At 40.4% G+C, this 25,735-nt stretch overlaps 2 protein-coding genes across 2 annotated transcripts; one reads left to right on the forward strand and one right to left on the reverse strand.

Moving 5' to 3' along the window:
• Positions 1-56: 56 nt before the first annotated feature.
• On the reverse strand, positions 57-2,240 carry spag16 (sperm associated antigen 16). The gene is made up of 3 exons (XM_022744418.1): positions 1,326-2,240; positions 856-960; positions 57-734 (listed from the first exon to the last, which is right to left on the reverse strand). Exons 1-3 carry the CDS (start codon positions 2,238-2,240, stop codon positions 57-59), a joined length of 1,698 nt encoding a protein of 565 aa, XP_022600139.1.
• Positions 2,241-3,703: 1,463 nt separating this feature from the next.
• On the forward strand, positions 3,704-25,266 carry wdr91 (WD repeat domain 91). The gene is made up of 18 exons (XM_022744636.1): positions 3,704-3,916; positions 6,401-6,537; positions 6,644-6,823; positions 6,932-7,139; positions 7,323-7,405; positions 9,506-9,615; positions 14,715-14,886; positions 15,970-16,179; positions 18,138-18,337; positions 18,564-18,618; positions 18,755-18,850; positions 19,699-19,793; positions 20,675-20,828; positions 22,163-22,271; positions 22,610-22,722; positions 23,846-23,953; positions 24,280-24,369; positions 24,940-25,266. The coding sequence occupies exons 2-18, from the start codon at positions 6,415-6,417 to the stop codon at positions 25,102-25,104; spliced, it is 2,271 nt and encodes a 756-aa protein (XP_022600357.1). The 5' UTR covers positions 3,704-3,916; positions 6,401-6,414; the 3' UTR covers positions 25,105-25,266.
• The last annotated feature ends 469 nt before the right edge of the window (positions 25,267-25,735 follow it).

The following is a 25,735-nucleotide window of genomic DNA, read 5'->3' on the forward strand; positions in this document are numbered from 1 at the left end:
GGCTGAGTTGGGTGCTGAAAAGTGACAGCAGGACAATCTGATCATCATCTAAAACATCAGCTGGTTTCAGTAACCGCCTCCTTATGTTCTGACCACACGTTGATCAGCCCGTCGCTCCCTGCTGACATCACAGTATCACCGCTGTGGTCAAAGGTCACGCTCTGCACACCATCACTGTGTCCTGACAGGCTGCTCACTGCACAAGAATCCACCTCCACAAGTCTGACCAGCCTGTCACTGCTCGCGACCGCCAGTGTCTGCCCTGATGGGCTGAACACCACGTGGTTGGCACCCAGCGGTCCAGCATCCACAGTGGCCACTGCCGACACAGGCCTCCTAATGTCCCACAGGTTGACAATGCCGTGGGAGTCACAGGAGGCCATGATGTCACCAGCCAGGCTGAAGGCAGCGTGGTTGCAGGGATGCAGGTGTCCACTGAGGGTGGTGGTGCAGACGCTCAGCCTGGCGTCCCACAGGGCGAGGGTTTTGTCGGCTGAGCAGGTGAGGAGGAGGTTGGAGAAGGGCAGGAAGCAGACGCTGTTGACGGAGGCGGTGTGGCGGCGCAGAGTGAGGCAGCAGCACTGGCTGTTCAGGTCCCACAGTTTGACAGTTCTGTCAGCAGAGCAGGAAGCCATGAAGTGATCGCAGGAGTGGAAGGAGCAGCCCCAGGTGGGCTGGCTGTGACTGGACAGTGTCGACACACAGCAGCCCTGACACAAGTCCCAGAGCCGCACCTGCACGAGGAATCATCCAGTCACCAGGGGAACAGCCAGAGGAGAAGACACTTCATCTTGATTGATATGTCATCTGGTTGTACATGTTGTAATTATGTGGTAATAATGAAGATTAACTTACTGTTGTGTCTCCACTGGTTGTTGCCAATTTTGACCCATCAGGGTGAAAACTGCAGCCAGACAGCCAATCAGAGTGACCCTCACCTGTGAGCAGCATCTGACCAACCTGAAAACACATCACATCCCATTAAAGTTCATTAGCCAATCAGAGTGACCCTTGAATGTCAACAAAATATGATTAGTTTGATTTGTCTTTTGTCTCATTTTATAACCACGTCCTTTAACTAACACTGTCCTGATCTTTTGTTATTTAATTTCTTGTGTTGTCTCTTTACTTCATTTAGTCTTTTCTGTCTCATTTTGCCTGCATGTGTGAACTATCTCAGTATGTACATACACTCTACAATGTCTTCATTTTCAGCTCATAAAATTGTGTGTTTTCTTATCTCATAATAATAATAATCTGACCACATCTGTTACCTTGTTTCATCTCCTCTCATATCTACATGCCCCTACCTTCTCTCCGTCAGCAGGCAGCACCCACAGCCTCCAGCTGTGGTCGTCACTGGTGGAGGAAAGGATCAGTTTTCGTGGATGGAGACTGATGCAGCTGATGGGAAGCTTGTGAGCTCTGATGGAGCAGGACAGGCTGAGGGATCTGGGGTGATCCAGGTTGGGGCTGACTCGCCTGCTGCAGATGGGAAACTGTGAAGACTTTGGACGTCTAGTTTTGGGGCTTTTTGCTTTATCAGTGTTGTCACTCCTTGTGATGCTTCTCTCTTTCTTGATTTGGGTTTTTTCATGATTCAGTCTTGCCTCTGAGCTGTTTTGAACTCTGTCTTTTTCTAAACTGATGAGCATTTTCTGCCTCAGAGCAGCTTGATATTTGTCATCCAGCTGTCTCAGCGCTGGCTCATAGGACTCCAGGTGTTTCTTCAGCTGTTTGAAGTCCTCAATCAGCCTGTTTTTGTCCTTCGCAACATGTCGGTACTGCAGCCGGTGGAAATCTCTCTCCCTCTGCATCCTCACCATGCTCTCCCCTGCTGCCAGCACCTCCTGTCTGAGCAGGTGTGTCTCTCTGCAGATCCTCTCCAGCTCGCTGTGGAGGAGCTGCCTGTGTGTGAGAGCATCAGGGATGAAGAAGATGCCTGTTGTTGGCGTTTCTGGCATCAGGGTTTCTGTCAGGAGCTTCTGTGCTGAGCTGTACCACTCGGCCTCAAAGCTGTTCAGGGTCCGGCTCAGGCCAGATCTTCGGAGGAAGTTCCTCAGGAAGTCATCCACCACTTCTGGGATTTTGGGGATGACTTGTTGTTTGGACAGTCCAGACTTTGTTCTGGCAGCCGTGGTGGAGGCAGCCTCCCTCAGTGCCTCTTCTAAGTCCTCCTCCTCCTCCTCTGAGAAAACCTCCTTGTTCTCCTCATCTGCTGCTTTCCTTTGAGCCGACATTTTCTCTCTGTCTCTGAGCTTCTTGTTTACCTGTTGCTATGGTAACTCTACACAGAACAGCCTAGCTCTACTTTCCCTCTGTACTATTACCATAGCAACCCTTTGACACCTGCTTTTTTTAACAATATATTTTAACATTTTCTGATCTGAGGTCTGTTTTGTAAATTATTAAATATTAGTGGGGTTTTGAAATGGTATTTCTATATACTGTTGTGTGCTGGTAATTACTATGTGAATGAAGTGTAATATTCATTCAACAGCTTTTCCAAATTCTGGAAAAGAGTCTGTGGAACAGTTGTACAGTGACTACAGTGTCAGAGGATGTGTGTTTGAACTGAACCATTTACAGCTGTTACTGTTCCTGAACCAGCAGCACCTCAGTGTCCCGCCTCTAAGTCCTAGACCACAAACTTAAACCAGGAATGATCCCATGAACAACTAAACCAGGATGCCACTTTACCAGATGAACTGGTGCATCTTTGGTGCAGACAGTTTCAAGGTGAAATAAATGGCTTTCCTTCGCTGTGGTAAATAAGACATGAATTTACAGTATTAATTAATGTTAGATGTTAATAGGAAATTAAGCCATGATGGCAAACTTAACTAATAGCAATTCATATATAACTCAGTCTATTAATCAGATAGACTCTTCAATATTAAACAATAATGCACAGCTCAGTTCTTAATGAGTAATTCATTAACTCATGATCTATGCATTACTTAAGTATTAATGAATATTAGTGCACAGTACTGTGAAGTGTTATCATGAAGTCTTTGTTGAGTTCTCATTATTATTCATAAACCTCATAATTATTATTGTTTATTTATTAATAACTTTTTTTAATTATCAATAATGAGCAAACTGACACATGAATTTCCCCTAGGGAAGAAATAAAGTATCTATCTATCTATCTATCTATCTATCTATCTATCTATCTATCTATCTATCTATCTATCTATCTATCTATCTATCTATCTATCTGTTTTTGTTTTGCAGCCATTGACTGTACTCATGTTTTTCTCTCAGTTTTTGTTTTCCTGTTTTCAAACGTGATGAGAGAACAGCACCACGACAACATATAACAACTACAATAGAAGGAAGACATGCGGTAAACGGAGAAAAGAATGAAAAAACAGTCAACAGTGAACTTCTGAACAGTCTAAGGTTGTTATATTTATATATTTATGATGATGGGACTGTAAGATTCCCATTTGTGATGAATATTACCACTTTAACGTTATTAACATTTATTCCCTATTTATTTATTTATTTATTTATTTATTATTTTAAGAATAAATTCTTGTTTAACCTGCTTACCTGGATGACTGTGTTCTCTCAGAGAAAGTGTCAACACTTGCTGCTTTTTTTGTCAAAACTTTATTAATAATATTTGCAGTACATTGATATTGTGGGGAAATTAAAACAGAGGGGGCGCTCTGTGGTCACAACGAGGCTGCCTACATCACATGAGCTCGTCACATGACTGTCAGGAGGAAAACACAACAGGAAGAGACTTTGTTGTACATACTTTACATTTGATTCCATTCAGAAAATGACAGAGGAGCAGCTCTGTGCCGTTACTTGGATCTGAGTGACGTTCATTCTTTTTTCGCGGGTTAAAGGTTTTTGTTTACTGCGGTACGAGCTCTACTGAACATAACCGATCATCACCGAGGTACGTAGCCTACAGTCTCAGACACGATATATCAACACGATGTGCTGCAGATAATCCACGAAGAGTGAGCAAAACTCGTCCAAACACAAAAACGGTTCGTCACGGTGACAAACATCACTGCGGAAAATAACAACCAGACGGAGCTTCACTGTCACTTCACATTTAACACAAGAAGTGGAAATACGACCTCACTGAACGACATTACAAATGTTTGGTATTTACTAAGGTACAGAATGAATATGACTGTAGACTTTATACGTGTCCAGTTTAATAAGATTTTTGAATGTTGAGTTCTGTTTTTGTTTAGCAACCGAATGCGGAAGGAATCGTAAAGACTTACTACAAAATAAAATTCACTTCAAGAAACTTAAAGGGGGCATGAAACCTTGGCATATATGTCAAACGTTGTTAAAATCATACATGTAGTATAAGTAAAAACACATTATAAACACATTAAAAATTCACAAAACACATGAAAACATAAAAAAATACATAAAAACCCAACCAGTGCAAGACAAACTGTTCACATTAAAACAACGATAAAAAAGCTGTATAAAAAGATAATATTAGTGCAATAAAAAGCCTGTTACATATACAGTATTGTTGCATAATCGCCACATATAAGAGGTATATGAGAATGGATAAATAGCAGCAATGTAAATGTGAAAATCACTATCTGTGTCTGTGCAACTGCAACAGAGAGCATTAGATTCAGACAGACAGTTACCTCATTTTATGTTTTACACTTTTAACAATGTTAGATTCACACATAGTGAAAAGTGTGAATATACTACTGTAGTTATACAACTTTAGGCAGATGCAGCTGCATAAAGCATTGTTCAGGGTCAAGCCTGTTGTGACTATAAAGTACATAAAGTGGAAATTACTAATGGTGGTGTATCACAAGTATTTCCCTTTCTCTGTCCATAGTTTACATCAAGGAGGTTGAGATTTATGCCGACTAGACACTAGAAGACTTTATAAGACTGTCTGTCTTTAAGTCTGACACCCTGCTCACATCTAAAGACAATGTGTCATCAGTCTCAGAGATTTTAGTAACACACTATAAGATTCTATATTGACTGGGGATCCAGATTAATCCAGGGATGCATGACTAGATTCCTTTGAGATTTTTTCCCATTATGCGCCTGGTGGAAATTTACAGGAAGAAAAGCAGTTTTTTTTCCAGACTTTTTTGCTCTTTGAAATTTAACATTATTATTGTTATTATTATATACATTTGGTAACTTAACACTATAATTGTCATGATCAGCTCCTAAAATACCTGTGTTTGGACTTTGTGTTTATGATTTCCTGTTTTATTTTGAAATTTCCTTGAGTCCAAGTACCCTTGTCTCTGCCTCACACCAAACAACTCACCTGGAGTCTCCTCCATGCTCACTATCAGCTCTGTTTGCTGCTTCCTGTTTGCTACTGGGGAAAGTGCCATTGAACATCACTATCTGCCCGAGCTGAGACTAAAAAGTTTCACTAATATTAAACATGTTTGATTTGATCAAAACATCAAGAAGAAAAACAGACAATGGATGATCACCTTACACCAAATGATTGAGATGATGTGAGCAAAACTCTCGTGATTTTATCCTGACATTGTTTGGTGTAAAGCTGCATTAGTCGTTACATTTTTGTTGGCCCCAAGTCAACTTCTACAGAGATGCAGGTCAACTCTTATTACAGACTGGGTATTGGCCATGATGTGACTGATCCATAGTTTCTTTGTTTTATGACATGATAAGATATAGAATTTCTGCTCTCAGTTAATATCAATATTTTGGTCCCATACTTTTTGTCAAAGTAACCTCTGACCTCGTGTTATCTTGCATATAGTTTCTATAAAGTAGAGTAAGTTTCCCTGTAGTGAGCTTTACAGATTTTAAATTGCTGGTCTCTGATCAGTGCTCAGTGAGAGCAGATTCCTGAGCTGGTATCTGAATCAGTATCGGGAGAGCAAAAGTTAAATCAGACATCCACAGCTTCTTTTCTATTGTCAGACATCTAACATAACATACACTGATTTCTGAACGTCTTCAGACCCCTTCACTTTTTGCACACTGTGTTGTAGATTTGATTGTAAATGGATACATTTACATACATTTCTCAAAACATGTTTTCACTTTGTGATTGTGAGTTATTGAGTGTAGACTGATGAGCAAAATGGCAGTTTTATCCATTTACAATTAAATCTCCAACACAATAAAGTGAAGCTGTGTTCTGAAGTCTCTGTATCTTCTCTCTGCTGTGTTGCATTTTATATGAGGTATCATTTTTTTTGAATTCCTCTGAAATTCATCATTAGCCAATTCTGTTTCACAGACAGAGAAAAACAAAATATCCAGCTACAGTTCAACATATGATCAGAACAGTTTAACTGAAGAAATACAGAAGACACAGATCAGTTTCTCTGATTAGTTGAAAAATTGTATTGTAACTGTATGAAACACTGTATTATATTGTACCTTGCAGGGTCAGAGGTCACCATGGGGTCAGCTGTGGAGAGGACAGACGAACATGTGAAGGAGTATCTGATCTACCGTGGCTTTACCAGCACTCTGAAACATTTGGACAGCGAGATCAAAGTCGATAAGGAGAAAGGCTTCAGGGTGACAATGAACACAAAGAATGATGAAGTTTAAGTGGTTGTTGTTCCTAATCTCAGACAGGGATGTTTTACAGGCAGATTCTTTTTAAACCGTCGTCTCTCTGCAGGTGGATAAGATCATCGATCAGCTGCAGCAGTTCATCCAGAGCTTCGACCTGTTTGGTCTGAAGGAGTACTGGCTTTACCTGGACAGGCGTCTGTTCTGCCGACTGGAGGATGTCTACAGATCCACCGTCAACAAACTGAGAACCAGCCTGTACAGATACTACGTCATCAACACCATCCAGGTAACGTCCCGCAGAGAAATGAACCAGATCACACTGTGTGTTACTGAAACAGAACCGCAGTTAAAATCTCTGTGGTAAAACCGTTCCTCCATCCTCTTCTCCCTCCAGAAAGGAAACCTGGAGCGGACTCAGGAATTCTTCCAGAAGCAGGCAATGGAGCTGCAGGGTCAGGCCGAGTGGCGTGATTGGTTCATCCTGCCTTTCATCCCCGCCCCCGAGCAGAACCCCGCCTTCTCTCCATACTTCTCCCGCCAGTGGGCCGACACCTTCCTGGTTTCTCTGCACAACTTCCTGTCGGTGCTCTTCCAGTGTATGCATATCCTTCAGTTACGTCACGAACAACAATACAGCTGAATGTCTAGGTTGTAGCTGGATTAGATATGATAGTGAAGATGTTGTGATGCATGTCTGAAACTCTAAAGAATAAGATGCTGATCCACTGTGTCTGTGTCATTTAAATTCTGGATCTGATGGTTTCCAGTCCTTAACTGTTTTCCACCTCAGCCCGTCCTTCTGAGTTTTGATGCTGAAGTCCAGAAGACGACGAGTCTGACAGAAGAGAACGAACAGCTCCGACAGATGGTGAGAAGAAAACAAACAAACTTCCTTCCAACAGTGTGTCCTGTTTTAAAGGAATTTTTTAACACCCAAACTTTTTAATAGAAAAATGTATTCAAAAAGTTAATGCACATTTTATGCCTTGTGTGGTGAACGCAACTTTTAATGTTTCAAGAAGTTCAATCATTTAAAGTGCTTTAAATAGTCGCCTCATTTGGTTAAAAAAGTCTCATAATTAAGTTTAAAGAGTTTGATTATGTATTTGAAAGTCCCATCGTCGTCTTTCATTATCTGGTGATTTAGTTTAAAAAAGTCACACCATTTATCTGTTCATCTAGTCAACAGGACTAAGTCAAAACCAAGTATATGCTGGACCGCATCGTAGGCTATTTGCCTCCTGTCTAGTGTCAGCTGGTTTCAGTCAAGTATCAGCTGGTTTCTGTCTAGTTTCAGTCTAGTGTCAGTTGGTTTCAGCTCTCTATCTGTTCTCTCCTCTCTGCCCTCACATATACAGTATTTTAATGCAGTGGAATTCACAATAAAGCTGTTATCATTGACATGTTTATCTGTTTCTGTTGTCATGACAATGGAACAAGCTTGAAACAGTGACTGAAACGTCAGGACTACATCAGTGTTTCCTCTAGGATTTTTTTCAGCAGTGGGGGGCATGCTCTCCGGGGGGGGGGGCAAAGTTTGCACCCAGGCTCAGAGCACTTGATTTTCAGCGTTATATAGTTTACACTCACATCACATCTGATTACAAGTGTGAACATTAAAATATTATTTTTTACCTAACCATCATCATTTACGAGTCAGTAAAAGGCTTATGATAGGCTACCTGACTAGCGTCTTCTTCATCTGTTGTCTTTCTCTTCTTAGAGAAGTATCTGAACAAGCTCATCTGAAAATGCAGTCAGCAGTTAATACATAATGACGTGTAGATATTAGCTTAATGCTATCAATTAGTTTACCCAAGTTAGCGTCACTGAGTTGGCTAATAAGTCTACCTCTTCTCCGGTAATTCGCTGCCTTATTCCTCACGACTACACTTCTCTGACTCTGACCTGGTGCCTGACGTGACGTCACTTTCAAGGCTGCGCTCTCGCAGTAATTAACTCCAATAGGATCCCCCAACCACCCCACTCCCTCCCTCCCCTCTCCTCCCCTCCCCCCGCTGTTGCGCTCATCATCACACAGGCTGTGCTGTGAAGGTGCAGAGATGTGGCGGTGGTGCATTTGCGACAATAAAAAAAAAAAAAGAAATTTGAAGGCGTGGCGGCTATGATTTAGCAGTGGCGGGCCGCCACTGCTAAATGAATGTAGAGGAAACACTGCTACATGTTAACCAGCAGTCACTTCCAAGCTGCTGCTAAAATCAGAGGTCGTCTGACAACGTGACCAAACACATCAGTTAAAGACAAAGACTGAGCTGTGATTTCAGCTAGATTTACTGTAACATGATCACTCCCAGAGAAAGTTAGAAGCTCATTCATGATAGCTGCTGCGTGATCAGCAGAGAGAGGTGTTTCTGCGGAGGGAAGGCTGACCTCACTCTTGGGTACTGGTGACTTTCTTCTACAGAATGTAGCTAAGGTTTGTCCAAAACTGTTCTTGTTGCCATGGTTGCTGAAGGGTCTGAAAAGTCAGTTAATCTAGTGACAAAGGTGCTATATTGGTAACACTGCTTGTTCATGCAAATTCATTTAGAAAGAGCAACGACCAATTGGGAAACACTTGACTGGCCGACCAATAATGTAACCTTATCACTCAGTCAGTCAGTGAGTCAGTGACATTTATGTTTATAGGACTGGACCTGCTATTGCTGTCCAGCCAAAAATGTTTTAAGAAGTTGCATGGTTTAAGTTAAAAGTCCCAATATTGTAGAAATTCAAATCTTTTGGTTTTAAAAAAATCCCATCATTTATTTAATAATTTTCAGTAATTTGGTTATAAAACGTCCCATTGTGTAGTTTATAAAAATTTCAAGTTGTATAAAAAGCCCTGTCCTGAGGTTAAATGATTTCAATGATGTAGTTCCTGTCCCTTGATGAAGTTTGGGTAGATGGAGGGTGGGTGGATGGATATGTTATAGCTGACCTGTCTGTCTTGTCCTCTCTCATCCAGCTGTTTGCCCTGCAGACAGAGACCCGGGACCAGAAGGATGGAGATGAGATGGTCCACCACAAACTGCCAGCATACGTTCAGAACATGGACCGTCTGGGAGACACTGAGCTGTGAGACACTAACATCATTGTCTTTACTGATGACTGACACAACTAAGATGGCTGCCATTCTGTCAGTTTTTTAAATGTTCGTAGTGTTAAGTCTTTAAAATACAGTTGACAACATCTGCTTTCAACCAAAGTTATTTATTGGACTAAGAATCAATCTGTTCATAACATGCCTGATCCCACTGACTCCTTCAGTGCACCCAAGATGGCGGCCATGCTTCAAATTAAACTAAAGTATTATAACTCTCTGGATAAAAACAGTGTGGAACAAAGATTATCAGGTATAAACTACGTTCTGGTTTTATATCAGTTTAAGCACTTATATCAAAAACTATGTAAACTATATAGAAACTGTATCATGTGTTGGAGTTACAGATGGCAGCTATCTTACATCTTCTACCTAAATGGTCTTTTAAATTTGAATTTCTATCAATTTCGCGGTTTAGTGTTTTTCATCCTGATAGTTTTTAAAAGTTTTTTATTTTTTACCACCAATCAAAGACACACACATTTCTGATATTAGCATTTCAGCATGCTAGCCTCTTTTTTCAGTTTTACCTCACTGCATCGACTGACTGCATCTGTCTTCCTGGTATTTTATTTGAAACGTCTAATATGTGGTATGGTATAAAACTCTTTGTTAGCTGAATTTTAGGCCATAACGTGGCCAACCTCCTGCTGAATGACGGTTAGTAAAGTTCTGAGCTAATGCTACTGAAAAGTTATTAAGATCATTTGAGTTCAAAGATTTCAGTCTGAATTTTGAGAAGTTTTATTTTAAAACATGATGATAATAGACAGGAAGGATGTGAGGATTTTTTTAGACGTGAAGTTTTAACAGGCAGTCATTCGGAAACCTCTTATCCTCATCCCAGAGTCACTTTTGAAAGAATTTTCAGGCACTTTGAAGCAGAACAATCTGCAGATTTATTATGTATCTGTTCGTATAAAATATATATTTAAAAGGCTTTTAACTAACTTATTGTTAATGATACTATATTTATGCTGTTATACACTGTGTGCTGTGATGCGGTTGATGTTGCCAAATAAACAATTCACCTGATGAATTGTTGTTTCTTGTCAGTTCGATCCATTTTTTAAAATTTCATTTAGGGTTTTCACACGCTGACAGAGAACCGTAGACTGAGCTATCAAATACAGTACACTCTAAAATAAATACTGCCACTAAAAAATGCTAGTATAAAACATAATGAGACATTGAGTTTTAAAACATGAAAATTAGAAGTATTAGTTTAGTATTATTATGATTCGGAGAGCCTGAGTGCTAAGCCACGGTTCCCTCTAAATGTGGTTGTTATTCTTAATTGTATTCACGGGAAAACCAGGAGGTTCTTGTCAGAGGACCTCAGGCCAAACGCTGAAACGTGAATTCAAATACAACAAATGATAACTAGCGTAGTAATGCTATAAGTGGCTTTAGTTAAAAGTATAGCAGCTGCATTTTCTGCTAGTAGGAGCCTGTTGAGTGCTCTCTTATGGAAGATTCAAAATGCCTAAATAAAAAAAAAACTTAAACAAAGGAAGAAAAGTCAAATACAATATATATTTGAATATATATTTTGTTTATCTGTATGCACTTACTGTGTCATAATCAAATTAAAACATTTGTTAAAAGGACAGTTTTATACTTTAGCCTTTGTCTGTAAAAACCAAACAAATTTTTCTGTTTGTTTTTATTTTTGTCTTCAATAACTGAATCAGTTTGTTAAATAACTGAATGAATTTGTTTGCTGTGGAATGATTTGATTTTAATGTGGCATGAAAAATTCATGTCACAATGGAAAGCAGTCAATTATATATAAAACGGGACAACAGTACCAGCATAAAAAACTATTTATTTATTTATATTGTTTACCTTTCTATTGGCATCAACAACCATATAGAGTTTGATGTCATCAGCATAGCAACAAAATTTTCCCCATAATGACCCCTAACAAGAACCTTACAAATATAAGGGCCTTCAAAATATCCCAATAAATCATGATCTTTCATGTTTCTCAGAAGTAATGTCTTCACAGTAGCAACCAAAACATTTTAATCAACTTTTTAAACAAGATATTTAATAAAGTAAAATGAGGATTGTCATGATTTTTGGATTTTCAAAATACATAGATAACACAAATAATCCAATAAATACATAAAATCTTGTTGCAGCTTTCCTTACAGCAACATAAAACTTAGATAGATAGATAGATACTTTATTTATCCCCTAGGGGAAATTCATTCAGCTCTTACTTCACATGCCTCATATTGGGCAGCAATTGTAAGACATTAAGACATTTTCTTAAAACAAAAAAAGGAAAAAGGAAAAAATAAACAGCATGAGGTTCCATTTGTGATAAAACTGAATAGATAAACCAAAGTATTGGACCACTAGAAATTTTGCTGTAGATGAATAGTTAGGGAATCTCCAAAGTTCACAAAGACCATCAATGTTTGCAAGAAATTGCATGGGAATCCATCCAAGAGTTGTCAAGATATTTCACGCTGAACCACAAATGTTGATCTGATGATGGCACTAGAGGAAAAGTCAGAGGATCACTGAAGTCAGTAGAATTCATCCTCAGCAATATGGTTATCTGTGCCATATTTAATGGCAACCCATTCAATAGTTGTGGAGACATTTTACTAAGAAACAAAAACTGCTTGTGGTGCCAGAGGGAAAGGCAAGGAATCTCCAAAGTCATTAGGGATCTTCCTCTGGGGATCATGGATGTTTATACAAAATTTCATGGCAATTCAGTCAATTCAACATTTCCTCTTTGTACTTGTCTTTCCCTGATTATGTCTTTTATATTCCAAAACTGCAGTTGTTGAAGTCTTTGTCATTATAGACATTTCTCCTTCTGTTGCTTCACAGCTTCCTGTGGCCATAACCATCAACTTCAGCAACTGCTAATTGCTTTGTGCGTTAAAATAGGTGTACAAAGACCCGGTCCTGTAGGGAGTTTTCTGTCAGCAGATAAGGTGTACATATATATAAAGAAACAGTGAGCTGATCAGATGAAGATGTTGTTTGGGCTAACATACAGTACGTCACTGAGGTAAGTGACATATTAAATTATGTTACCTTTACATTATTTAAGCAACTGCTACCTAGCAAAACAGCCATCACTCAGGGATGCCAAGACCAAGACCATCACAGTATCTTTGGAGCATTGTTGTGCCTTAATCATAGAGTCATCAGTAAAGAGATGACAGAACTTGAGGGGAAAGAGTGACGGGAATGACATGCAGCAAAGGTCCCTGGCTGGACAAGGAGATAACAGAAAATTCCTCATCACTGACTTCCTCTATATAAAATCTTTAACGACTCGGTGCCACCAGAATTTCAAACAGTGAATAGTGAATAAGCTCATGGACACAGCAAATCTTTCACATTCCTTTTCAAACTTTTCAACTTTGATGCTCACACTTGCTTCTTTGACCATTAGGATCTTCATAGTACTGACATTTGCTAACTTGAAGAGCTACAGTTACTCACTAGCACTTGTATGTTTCCTGCTGGTTAGCATACTAGCATGCCTGCTACAGTAGGTTACTAAACAGCCCTTCAAGTAGTCTTCATTGTCAACAAGCTTATACAACCACCTATTTTTCAAGGACATGTGGATGAACGTTGCTTTGCACTTCAGACTTTCAGTTATGAGCAGGACTAAACAGTGATAAGGAGAAAGATAGCATCAGTAGTTGTGTTGCATCCATTCCTCCGTGCCAGTGATAGTCAGGGCCTGGAGGCACATTGTTTTCAGCTTGTCTATCCATTCTCATGGACACAATATCTCAGTAATACCTTAATGGAACATCTACAAATTAGGTACAAACATTCACTTCAGGGGAATCGGGGACAAATTGATTTTGGTAGTTAAAGGTCAAGGTCACGTTGCCCTCACAAAGCGCAGTGTTGGCCTCGTGATCACAATATCTCGAGAACTCTTTGAGGGAATCCCTTGACATTTGGCACAAACATCCACTGGTACTCAATGATGAACTGATTAGATTGTGGTGGTCAAAGCTCAAAGTCGGTGTGACCTCACAAAACACTTTTTAGCCAAAACAAAATTTCACACAAATGATTAATATTTTCTATGACTGGATAAACAGGGATGTAATCTGAAACTAGTCACAGAGGTGGAGGCAGACAGCCACAAGCTGATAATTCTAGTTATCTACATTTTAATTTTTGTGCTTTCATTTTTTGTTTTCAGAAAAAGTTCTAATTTTACAAAAGTTTCATGCATGTATTGATGAAAGCAAGATGCAACAAAGTGCAATAGAAACAGACTTAACGAACTAAATATGACTGACATGAAACATGCAACTTAAACATCCACTGAAGCTTCAGAACCACTGAACAGACTAAAAATAAAACAGCAGATCTGTGTAGAGCAATGAGGAGTCTGTAAAGTTACTCAAATGAATACATGAAACAGAAACGTTAAATTTCCATCACATTTTCGACATGGTTTTCCACAGTTTGAGGTTTGACTGTATTTATCTGGTTGTGTCTTCTTCTTCAGGAATGGTTCAATGGCAACTTGCTGGAGAATTAGCACCACCAGATGTTTATCTTGATGAAACAGCTCCTAATATTCACATAACTGTAGTGGATGGAAATGTTCATTAATTAGAATTTTTTGCTACATTTGGATGGAAACCTGGCTAATGACAAAGCAAATGGACAACAGCTGGTCTTTAGCCTAAAAACAAGGCTACAGCAAAACATGGGCAAATTTACCAGACGAAGTCATCGTCAATGACACTTCAGACCTTTGTTGTTGGTCTTAGTGTTTCTGTTCTGCTGGTGGATCCTGGTTCCTGTTGTATGAGTCATGAATGTCTTGTTCCATAGTGGAGTTATTTTACCACACTGACTCCTCGTGCTTTGCTTTTGGAAAGTTAATCCAAATCTCCAAAATAAGGAAGTGTTCATGGGTAGAAGTTTTGTTCAGCTCTTAACAGTCAATCTCTGCACGCTCTTAAATCTTGACTTCATTGCAGCTTGGATTTGTTTTGCACTCATTCAGCAGTTTTGTTGTTAAACTTTTTCACTCTTGGTTGTCTTCCTTCCATCCTCTTAGGGACTTGGTGTCAAGCCAGCGAGCCGTCAGCACCACCACCACTCCTTCCAGAAATTTCTTCTCTACATTCCTACCACAGGGCCGACGCACACCCGGGAAACCACCTCAGGTTACTGCTGGGTCTTCACCAAGCCAACTGGTGGTGAGCAGGAAGGACGCACCAACCAGTCAGGTAAAAGCAAGTTGGGGAAGCAGAAGTTTAAAAGCTCAGCGGGATTGAAAACAGTAAAATTAATTTCTCTGGAAGTTGATTGGTGTTGATTGGTGGGTGTGTTCAGCTGTAGTATTGTACTTTATTGAAGTTAATGGGAAAATCCCCAACTTCTCTGTACTTATACAAAGTCAAGAAAATGTTTTCACAAGTTCAGCTCTAAGGATCATTTACCTCATTCTGATGTGAGTGGAGATTTAGAAAGTTACCATCCAGTCAATGAAATCATGAACCAAACGTAAAATTCTGAATCTTTGTGAACCTTCTGGAAATCAACTACTGAATAGACGTATCCCACTGGCTGGTCTGATTGGGTATGACTCTGTCTGTGACACTATCACCAACGCCACTCCCCTTTACCCTCAGATGTTGTGGCTTTATTCCAATGACTATATAAAGATGGACGATGTGTCTCCACTTCCTCTCACTGTACAAAAATGAAGCCAAAATATTCTGGAGACAGGTGATGCCATCTTGCACTGGTGATGTCATTTGGAGCCAAAGTCTGCCCAGAAATGATGGAGGGGTGGAGCTGTGGTATCGAGGTCCCGCCCATACACCCACCAGACTCAACTGCGAGTCAATTGTAGCTGTCAATCATGGCTTCTCTCCGTCATTTTCAACATCAAATAACTAATTAAAACTGCACCTATCAGAAAAATGAACACTTACTGTAACTACCTAAAATGGCAGAAACCATCTTTGGGGAAAAATGTATTCGATGCCGTCTTTGTTTTTTTAGTTTGGCCCATGTCATATCTGCTAACATGAAGGGGGCGAAGTTTATGACCTGTACTGCAGCGAGCCACCAGGGGGCAATCAAGATGTTTTGGCTTCACTTTCAGGAAGCTGTCATGCCGTCCATCTTTATAGTCATTGGTTTATTCATTTACCTGTAGGGGGCAACACAGATGTTTCAGCTGTGTTTTTTCTACATTAATGGTCTCCTCTGGCAGCCATGTTGAAGGTCCTCACCACTGTGAGTGGCAGATAGAGTTCTGACCCGAGATCATCTTGTATCTAAAATGAATTTGTCTTTTCTAGTCTGCAAAATCAAGAGACACAGTCCAAACTAAGGAGGTGAAGCCAGTTGCAAGTCAGGCATCAAGTAGTGAATCTGCGAGCTCCCAGTCCCAACAGTCAACAAACCAGTCGACAAACCAGGCAACAAACCAGCTGACACATCCCAGACACAGGAGAATCCAGGACCATGAGAAAGAGAGGAAGGAGCTTTTCTCCAAACCACCACAACAGGTACCTGAGAGAATGATTCTGTTGACGTTAAGCTGTCACACCTGTTTGGTGTATTTCTACTGAATCTGATGCCTGTTCAGTTTTATTAAAAAGAATAGTAAAATACGTTTATTTGTTTTCTTGTCAAGAGTTAGATGAGAAGTTCAATACCACACTTATGAAGATGGATTTATGTTTATGTTAGGGATTATCTGCAGCAGCTACTTGCATTGTGCTCTAAGGTTGCACCGTAGGTTACGCTATATCTGATGTGCCCCTTATATAAACTTAGCTGTGCATCAGGGCTACAGTGACTGCAGGGAGGATGGGGACTGCAGGAGCTGTGATAAGCTGCTTGTGATTTGTCCTACATATTGCTGATGCAGAAGTTGTTCAGAGTAAATACAGAATCATCATCACATCTAACAAAGCCTTTTCCACCACAAACCTGTTCAACACGAACCCTAGTCTCTATCACAGTGAGTGAAACGATGTAAAGACGGTATCCGCACAGATTAGTCCCACATTTCTGTGTGTGTGTGTGTTTGAATGGGTTTGGTGTGTGGAGAGAGAGAGAGGGAAAGATGGTGGACGAGATCACATGAGTCAGAACGTCTTGTGCAAGCTAAAGATGGTGTCTCAATCGTGAAATTTGAACTGGGGAGGTGAGAAACAAAGGAGTAGATGTGATCTAAGATGTGCCTCTGGTAAGAAGATGGTGCTGGGGTGACCTGGGTTCCACTGCCACGCCAAGGATGTTTGTGAGTGTGTGCACGTGTGTGTAGGTGTGTGTTAGTAAGAAGGAGAGAGAAAGAAGCAACCAAAGCAGAGCAAGACCTAGCACTGGTCTTTTAACCAGTAAAACTGCAGCTTCTTGTCTCTAATGGTGGCTGTGAGACTAACACAAGCATCTGCAGACAACGGTATTTGACAGCAAACACTGGACACAGTCCATCCTTCACAACAGTTAGCAATACAGCTTACATTGCACACTATTGATAACTAAAGTCTCTACCCAGACACAAGCCTCTTAACTTTTAGTTACTTCAGAAAGCTTTTGAAGTGCGCGTAGACCCATCTGGTCAATAAACGTGTAATTTGTTATCCCCTCGCCAAAAATTCAAACTATCGTCATTTTGGAGGCTGTATACCAAAAGTCTGCTCACTCAGTCTGCATGTTAAAGACTTGTGGCCCCAGGTTCAAGGTTGAATTCAGACATTTGAGCAGGGTGGCTCCATTTAGCAACCGATGTCACAGGAGAAAGAACCTGGAGCTTTGGGAAAAAGCAGAGCGAAGCAGAGCGAGTTGGGTATTATTACCTGGTGACATCACAGCTGCGCCACAGGAACTCCAGGGGATTCTAGTGGGTTTTGTCCAGTGAGAGGCTGGAGTTTGAATTTAAGCCAAACTTCACACATAAGTGAGGTTGGTGGGCTTCAAACTGTGAAAATAAACAAATACAGCAATCCACAAAATATACTGTAACTCAGCTTACTTCTTTTTCATTTTCTGACAACACATCCCAACTCATAATTTAAATATACCCCACTAAGAGTAATGCAGGCATTTAGACTGAACTCTACAACACCAGCTAAATGGTTTCTCAATTGCTACAAAGTACCATTATTCCATAGGTGGACTGGTAAATTTATGTAGTGCTTTTCTAGTCTTAACGACTACTGTAAGCGCTTTACACAATGAGTCACATTCACCCAATCACACACACATTCATACAGTACTTGCTATACACACAGCGCATCTCTATCACACATCGCATACACAGATAACACATCGGGGGCAATTTGGGGTTCAGTATCTTGCCCAAGGACACTTGGGAGATTGAACCTCCGACCTTTTGATACTTCATGAGCCACAGCCGCCTGCAGTAGACGACGAGTGCAGTTAGCATCTAAAGGCTAATACAACTGATCACTGACTTCATTAACACTAACTGCATCCTTTCATGTGTTGTCTTCAGACACCAGAGAAGAAGGGGGAGACTGGGGAGGTGGAGCCTCCTGCCGAGACCTGCAGTGAACCTCCTGACTCGGCCTCCTCCTCCAATAGCAGGAGCTGCGGAGGAGGAGCAGAGGGAGGAGGTCTGTCAGCAGAACAGCCGTTCATCAAACTCAGCCAGGAGGAATATGGGGAACACCACTCCTCCATCATGCACTGCAGGTATGTCTTCAGCGCTCCCAGTTCACTTTAACTGGTTAAACTGGGCTGAGGACTACAGCCTGATCTCACTCCTTCCTTCCACAGTGTCTCATACACCTCTGAACCTGTTTGGTTTCTGAGCAGATTGAACATAATCTGGTAGAATCCAGATGTTAACTACAACTGGACAGGAGTGAACTTTTGGTTCCCTTTAATGAAAACAAAAATTCACCTTTTTCTCTTTCAGGGTTGACTGTTCTGGTCGCCGGGTTGCCAGTTTAGATGTAGATGGAGTCATCAAGGTGAGTCTCTATCATTTTCTGATGGGGTTTTATGAACAAATTTACTTCCACAATTGCATCCATAACTAACTGAAACACACAATAAAGCCTTCGTCCTCCTCCTCCTCATCCTCCTCATCCTCCTCCTCCTCCTCAGGTGTGGTCATTCAACCCCATCATACAGACTAAAGCCACCATCATGTCCAAGTCTCCTCTGCTGTCTCTGGAGTGGGCCACCAAACCTGACAGACTGGTATGAACAAGAGACACAGATTAACTGAGTATAGACATTTACATTTACATTTATTTTACATTATAGACATAGATATTTAAGGTTTAATATGTAATTTTTCCACATTAAACTTTCTATAAAATGACTGGACCTAAATTCTATATTTTTTGAGTTGCTGCAGAAGTTACATACTGTGTGTTTAACAGTATTAGTCAGGTTTGTATTAATACTTTAACCTGATGAAAGAAACACTATTTACATCGTCAATAAAATGCTGAAGTCAGAAAATAACCTGATTACTAAAAATAGATTAAAACAGTGATTCTTTGGGACATTCTACTATTAATAAAATAAAACAAATTCTTTACTTCTACTCGTTATTAAACAAAATGTAGATAACACACCTGTTCAATTTTTGTGTGTACATAAGTATAAACACAAAGAACCAAGAGCGAAAACACAGATCCAATACAGCATGGGACCTGGATATGCAAAGACAAATAGAATTAAATTTAATTTTAAAAAAATTTAACACAAAGCAGTAAAAAGTATAAAAACAGTGGTCCAGTGGAAGTTGATTCTGATTAGGTCAGAAATTCAACATATTCTTATTACACTGTCTGTGTCAGACACAAATAAGTGTACTTGTATTACGATGTGGTGATAACAACTTGTCCCACTGTCGCATTGTGGGGACTCCTCCCAATGAAAGGAGCTCACACGAAGTCTGAGTCTCCAGTCAATGAATGTAGGCTAATGTAATAAAAACAAATTTGTGTGTGTGTGTGTGTGTGTGTGTGGGTGTGTGTGTGTGTGTGTGTGTGTGGGTGTGTGTGTGGGTGTGTGTGTGTGTGTGTGTGTGGGGTCAGTTGTTACTAGGCAGCGGTGTGGGCACAGTGCGGCTGTATGACACCGATGCCAAGAAGAATCTTTATGAGATGAACATTGATGAAACTCATCCACGGTACTGTATGAAGTGACTGCACTGCATGTAGAAGTGTAGAGTGGAGGATCAGCTGATAGTACAAGTAGAAATACACATAGCTTTATAAGCTTTATAAGAACAGTTAAGCATATTAACTTTGTTTCTGAGATGGAAAGATTAATATCAATCTCATGTCTGTAATACTGCATCCACAGCATGTAGCAACTATGAAAAGAGCTGAATGAGTTGTATTAGTGTTGATATTGGATTTTTTTTTTAAGTAACTGCTAGTGGTTTTCTGCCAACAATCTCCCAGGTGGGAGATATTGTAGGTGGTAGGTAGGTATATCTCTGATTCTGAATTACAAATTAAGGATGACATGATCTTTTTTTCCCAATCAGTTGCTCATAATTACGGTTTAAACTTGAATATGACATGAACTAACATAATGTGTCAAATTTATTTAAACCATATACAGAGAAGTAACAAGACTACGAATCCATAGCCATGCTAGCAGCTCTGTGAGGCTGTGCTTAGGGACACAAGGATGATTTGTGCCAAATCAGCTTGCTAACATACTTACAGTGACAATATTAACATGCAAATCTGAGGTAATGGTTTTCATGTTCACCCTTCTTAAGATATTAGCATGCTAACATTTCCTAATTAGCAAAATAAAAGTTAGAGCATCACCAAAGTTATTACAATTCATCCTGCAGGGAACATGGCCGTCAAGACATTTCACTAAACAGTAAAAGCTGACAGCATGGCTAAAAGGACAGTTTGTGGTTTTAGGGGGAAGTACAGGCTGGAACTATTACTTGACAAAATTGACCAGAGGTTTGTCACGCATCAGTAGATAATATTGTTTGTTGAACTACACATTCAGATAATAATGTGACGTTTGTCTGTCTTTCAGTATCTTGTCTTTAGCCTGCAGTCCCAGCGGATCATCATTTGTGTGTTCGGCTGCAGCTCTCAGTCGATCTGGAAGTGTCGAGTCTGTCACTCGACTTCCTATACCAGTGTCTGGACAACTGCTGCTCTGGGACACCAAAACTGTCAAACAACAGGTAATTAACCAGCTGGTTCAGTAATGGTTATTTAACGGTGTTATTTAATTGTTATTTTATCCTACTGTGGTATGAATCCTTCTCCACAAAGATACATGTATAGCATGACTCTGTTACTGTCATACATCTCAAATTTGGATTCATCAGTTTTTAAGGTAAACACAAGAAACTTGTGCTACAGAAAATGGACCAGACTCAGTGAATAGCTCCCTAAACTTAACATCCTAAATCCTATGATAACTATTAATTCAGCTATACAGACTAATGAGCAGTGATAACTAACATGTCTTTGGGGTCATCAGGTGGGAACCTCCTTTCACCAGTGTTTCGTCTAGTTGGTCCCACAACACCTCCAGGAGGCTAGACAGTGATCACTGGCGTCCCAGAGTCACTCCCCTAATGCCAGCCATCACTGCTCCTCACACCACGACTATTTTCTCCGTTACCTTGCCTATGCTACCACAAACAACATCATCAACTAGGACAAAACACACTAGCAGATTCAGCAAACAAACTCCCCTAACCAGTTGGAGAAAGTGGCGGCCATTTTTTTTAAGCTAAACTCTCCCCCGCCGGATTAGGCTGTGCAGTAAATAGAATTTTTTCTTTCCAGTCATGCGCTATGAAATGCTGGTATTTCTCAACTCACCTCAAGTGTTAGGCCTTGTTTTCCCTCCTGAGAAGTGATTTAGAAACTGCTCCTTTTCCTCTGAGTCCACCACAGGACAGCCTTCTTTGACAGGACTTCTGCAGTCTTCTCTACTCTGTCTGATTGTGCTTCAGATACAACTGATCCAGTTTCTGTAGAGCGTTTTAGAGTCCATGCACTGCACCTTAGAAACCTTCAGTCTAGTCATGACTTGATGCTGAGAAAAGCCTTTTTGCCTAGAATAACTATTTGACTTCTGACACTTTCACTTAGTTCTGATGCCATTTTTCTACTATTACAATTCGACTTAGCAATGATCTGCTGGAAACGTGAGGAACAGTCTTATTTATATCAGGTGAACTCTGGCTGCAAGTTGAGTTACTTCAACCAGCCTCTGATGAGTAGATAAGATCCAGTGTCATCTGAACACAAGCATCAGTGGAAGGGATATAACTTGAGGAAATCTGACCTCTGGTACACAGAAGTTCAGTTGCTTAAATTTGATCACTGACATAGAAATAGAGCAGAGTCTTAAATATTTCTTCTTCATTTTACATAACTTTTTGTGTTTTAAATGTTTCTGAATCCTCAAAATTTCTGATTATTTCCAGGTGAAAATATTTTTAATGGACCCCACTGTATTTTCTATGGCTGCATTATAATCACTGTTCACTCTGTCTCTCAGCTCCAATTCTCTTTAGAACCTGAACCAGTAGCCATTAACTGCACGGCCTTCAACCACAATGGAAACCTGCTGGTGACCGGAGCTGCTGACGGAGTCATCAGACTGTTTGGTCAGTCTTCATCTGATGATTCATTTCATCTGTAAACTGTAAAACATCATCAATAATAACAACATACAATCACAAACCGATACCAGAGCTCAAAGTGACATTAAAATATCTATATTTGTGATTTACAGCCTAAAATTCCACACAGATTCATTCTGCTCAGCAGAGACTTTTAAATCTGGCCTGAGATTTTAGTGACCCAATTCACTTGTACAGTGATGTGTAGTTATGTACATGTATCGTATGTGTGTAAACATTGTTCTGCTTGTTAGTGGTTTTGTGGCAATTTCTTTAAAACGTAAACATTAACACTGTGAATCCTCTGCCTTTCACTGATGTAGATATGCAGCGCTATGAGAGCGCTATGAGCTGGAGAGCTCACGACGGAGAAGTCTACAGTGTGGAGTTCAGCTATGATGAAAACACCGTCTTTAGCATCGGAGAAGATGGCAAGGTGTGTGTGTTTAAAACACATCATGATGGACAGAATGTCTACACATCCTAAAAATGTCTTTTAAAACTTGCAGTGGAGTGAATGAACCGGTGTGTGTGTTACATTTACATTTATATATTTATCAGCTGGAGAGGAAAAGTCGTGGAGAAAAAGTTCCACCTGACACATGTTCCACAAGGCTTACAGGTGCATGATCAGCCTGATATTTAGTGTAAAGCAACATCAGTGGTAGTGAGTTAGTTCTCACTCACAAAGCCCAGATTTCAGAGGGTTTTGTTGGTTACAGTGAGACAGAGCTGAGCTGGATACTAATGTTGTGCTGAACAGGACTGGCTGGGATCAACAGCAGTCCAGTCTTAAAGAGACGGAGTTGAAGGTGGCGTTTTATCATCCATGTTGAGATATCACAGAGGCAGGCTGAGATCCGAGCTGGCAGTTGGGTGGTCTGGTGGGATTAACAGAGCCTCATCATAGCAGTGGTAAGAAAAAACATGTGAGTGGATAATGGCACCAAGGTGATAATTAAGAAGAGTGAGGGACCAAGCATAGATCTTTGCGGTACACCAGTGGAAAGAGAATGATCTTGGAGTCTTGCCATACAGTGTTCATTCTTTGAGGCAGGACTCAAGCCAGAGTACTGCTGTATCACAGATGAGTGGTTCAGGAAGGGGGGACAGGAGGATTTGGTGGCTGACAGTGTCAAAGGCTGCCTACAGTTCCAAGATGAGAACCACTGACTGGACATCCCTTGTTGCTGACCGCAAGATTTCAATCACTGACAGCAGAGCAGTGGAATGACCGCTCTTGAAACCAGACTGGTTTGGATCTGGTAGATTATTATTGAGAGAGGAGACATGGGTGTGTTACCCAGGCACTGCAGTATAGCAGTCCTGCTCAGCCCTCACATTAAAGTGGAAAAGATTAGGCTTCCTGACTGAACACCTGAACAGGATTCTAATTATGAAACATACTGTAGGCTGAGGTCAAGGATGTCTGACAAGCTTTTACTGGCGTCTTCTCAAAGTCTTCACCTCTACCTTTTCACTAGCACTCTTACTGGCCTGACCTATGTATACTCTGTGTGTGTATGTGTATGTGTGTGTATGTGTGTGTGTGTTTTCAGTTCATCCAGTGGAACATCCATCGGTGTGGGGTGAAGCAGTCAGAGCAGGATTTACCTCAGGATGCCACTGGGCCCTTCATCCTCTCAGGGTACAGTGGATACAAACAGGTACGTAGTGTTACCATGGAAATAACTGGTTTACCTCATAGACAGCTTGTGAGCATCTATTTATCTCCCTTCTTCTGACCACTACAGCACTAGAGAAACAGGGAGATAAAGTTTTCACCAACATTATAAGTGAACAGGATCAAATCTGACTTAGCAGGGAGTCAGTGAATTATTTCATAAGAAAATAATGAGAAAATAAAAACATGCATTAGTCAGTATCTTTATTTGTTTACTAAGTTTTATGGGTCACAAGAAAATAAATCCTGCAGATGTAAAATTATATAAGAGAATGAATGAATGGAATGACACATTGAACTCTGGTTCAGGTTCAGATTCCTCGAGGTAGACTCTTTGCCTTCGACTCTGAGGGACAACATGTCCTGACTTGTTCCAGCTCCGGAGGACTCATATACAGAGTAAGTAACCTTCATCTTCATCTTCATCATTAGTCCACCTCTCAGCAACACTTCTGTTTTGGTCAAACTTGAAATTATCTAAATGTTTTTATTCATTTCTAAACTTGTTTTCAATATTCTTATTTGTATTGAATAATTTTAATTTATCATTATTTTTCATATCATTTTAATGCGTGTGAAGGCAACTGGACTGAAACGTCTTTACGTATCTACAACCACGTCCAGTTGCCATCGATTCAACTCTTCTTGGATCATATCAGTAGTAACTTGTTTTTTATGTAGTGTCTTTTTGATGCTGTTTGTTTTTTTGTTTTTTGTTTTTTTTATAAGTAGGAAGTAAAATAGATATGTGTAATAATTCAGTTTTTACTGGTTAAATCAATTGTTACAGTTCATCAAATTTCTTTAATATGTTTTTTTTAGTTTATTTAAAGTACATTTCATTTTTATTTATTTATTTTTACATAAGGGTCATCACTTTTTGTTTCCCCTTGCTGAATCAAATTGAATTTCAATGTTTTAAAGTTTTATTTGTTAACCTACAGTATTTCGCCTCTCTCCCTCTTCCAGCTGACCAATGGGGAGCCGGCACTGGAGAGTGTTCTGTCGCTGGGTGGGCACAAAGCTCCAGTAGTGACGGCTGATTGGTGCTCTGCAGTGGACTGTGGAACCTGCCTGACTGCCTCTATGGATGGGAAGATCAAACTGAGCACGCTGCTGGCACAGAAGTCCTGAGGACCTGATAGAGGACACATTAGGGGTCAGAGATCATCAGACATTCACTTTGCCCATTTACTGAAGGAGATTATTCCAGAATCTGATATATCAACATTTTCATGATGTGACACCAACAGTGAAAACTCAGAAACCTGTTAAAAATTCATGTGAACATTAAAATTCCAGTAAAAGTTCGATGTGACAGTTGGTTTCTTTCTTAAAGCTGCGTTCAAAGGCAGAAGAGCTCCACAACCATCTGACAGACTCACAGCCTGAACATATTACCACCTTATAAAGTTGTTGTGTTTAGCATGCTACCAATAGCTGCCTACAGACCAATGGTGTCATCCCACTGGAGTCATGGTTCTGCTCATCTGAGGAAAAGTCCTGTGTTCCCTCTCTTTTAGCTCTGTTTTGGTCTCCTGGGTAAAAATATCAGGATCTCCAGCTGCTAAATGCTCCTCTGTGTTCAACAACTGCTCTTTAATTGTGTTTGTCTGCTGTTTGCTGCTGAGCAGGTCAGAGGGTGCAGGGGGTGTATCAGAGCTTTTCTAATGAAACCAACTGCCTGCTGCTGCTGGGAATGACGCTGATGAGAGCAGTGAGTCCAACCACCTGACACAGCCTTTAACACCATAATATATTTTCA

The sequence above is a fragment of the Seriola dumerili genome, unplaced genomic scaffold (genome assembly GCF_002260705.1).
Source record: "Seriola dumerili isolate Sdu_G_001 unplaced genomic scaffold, Sdu_1.0 BDQW01000081.1, whole genome shotgun sequence".
NCBI classification, from domain to species: domain Eukaryota; kingdom Metazoa; phylum Chordata; class Actinopteri; order Carangiformes; family Carangidae; genus Seriola; species Seriola dumerili.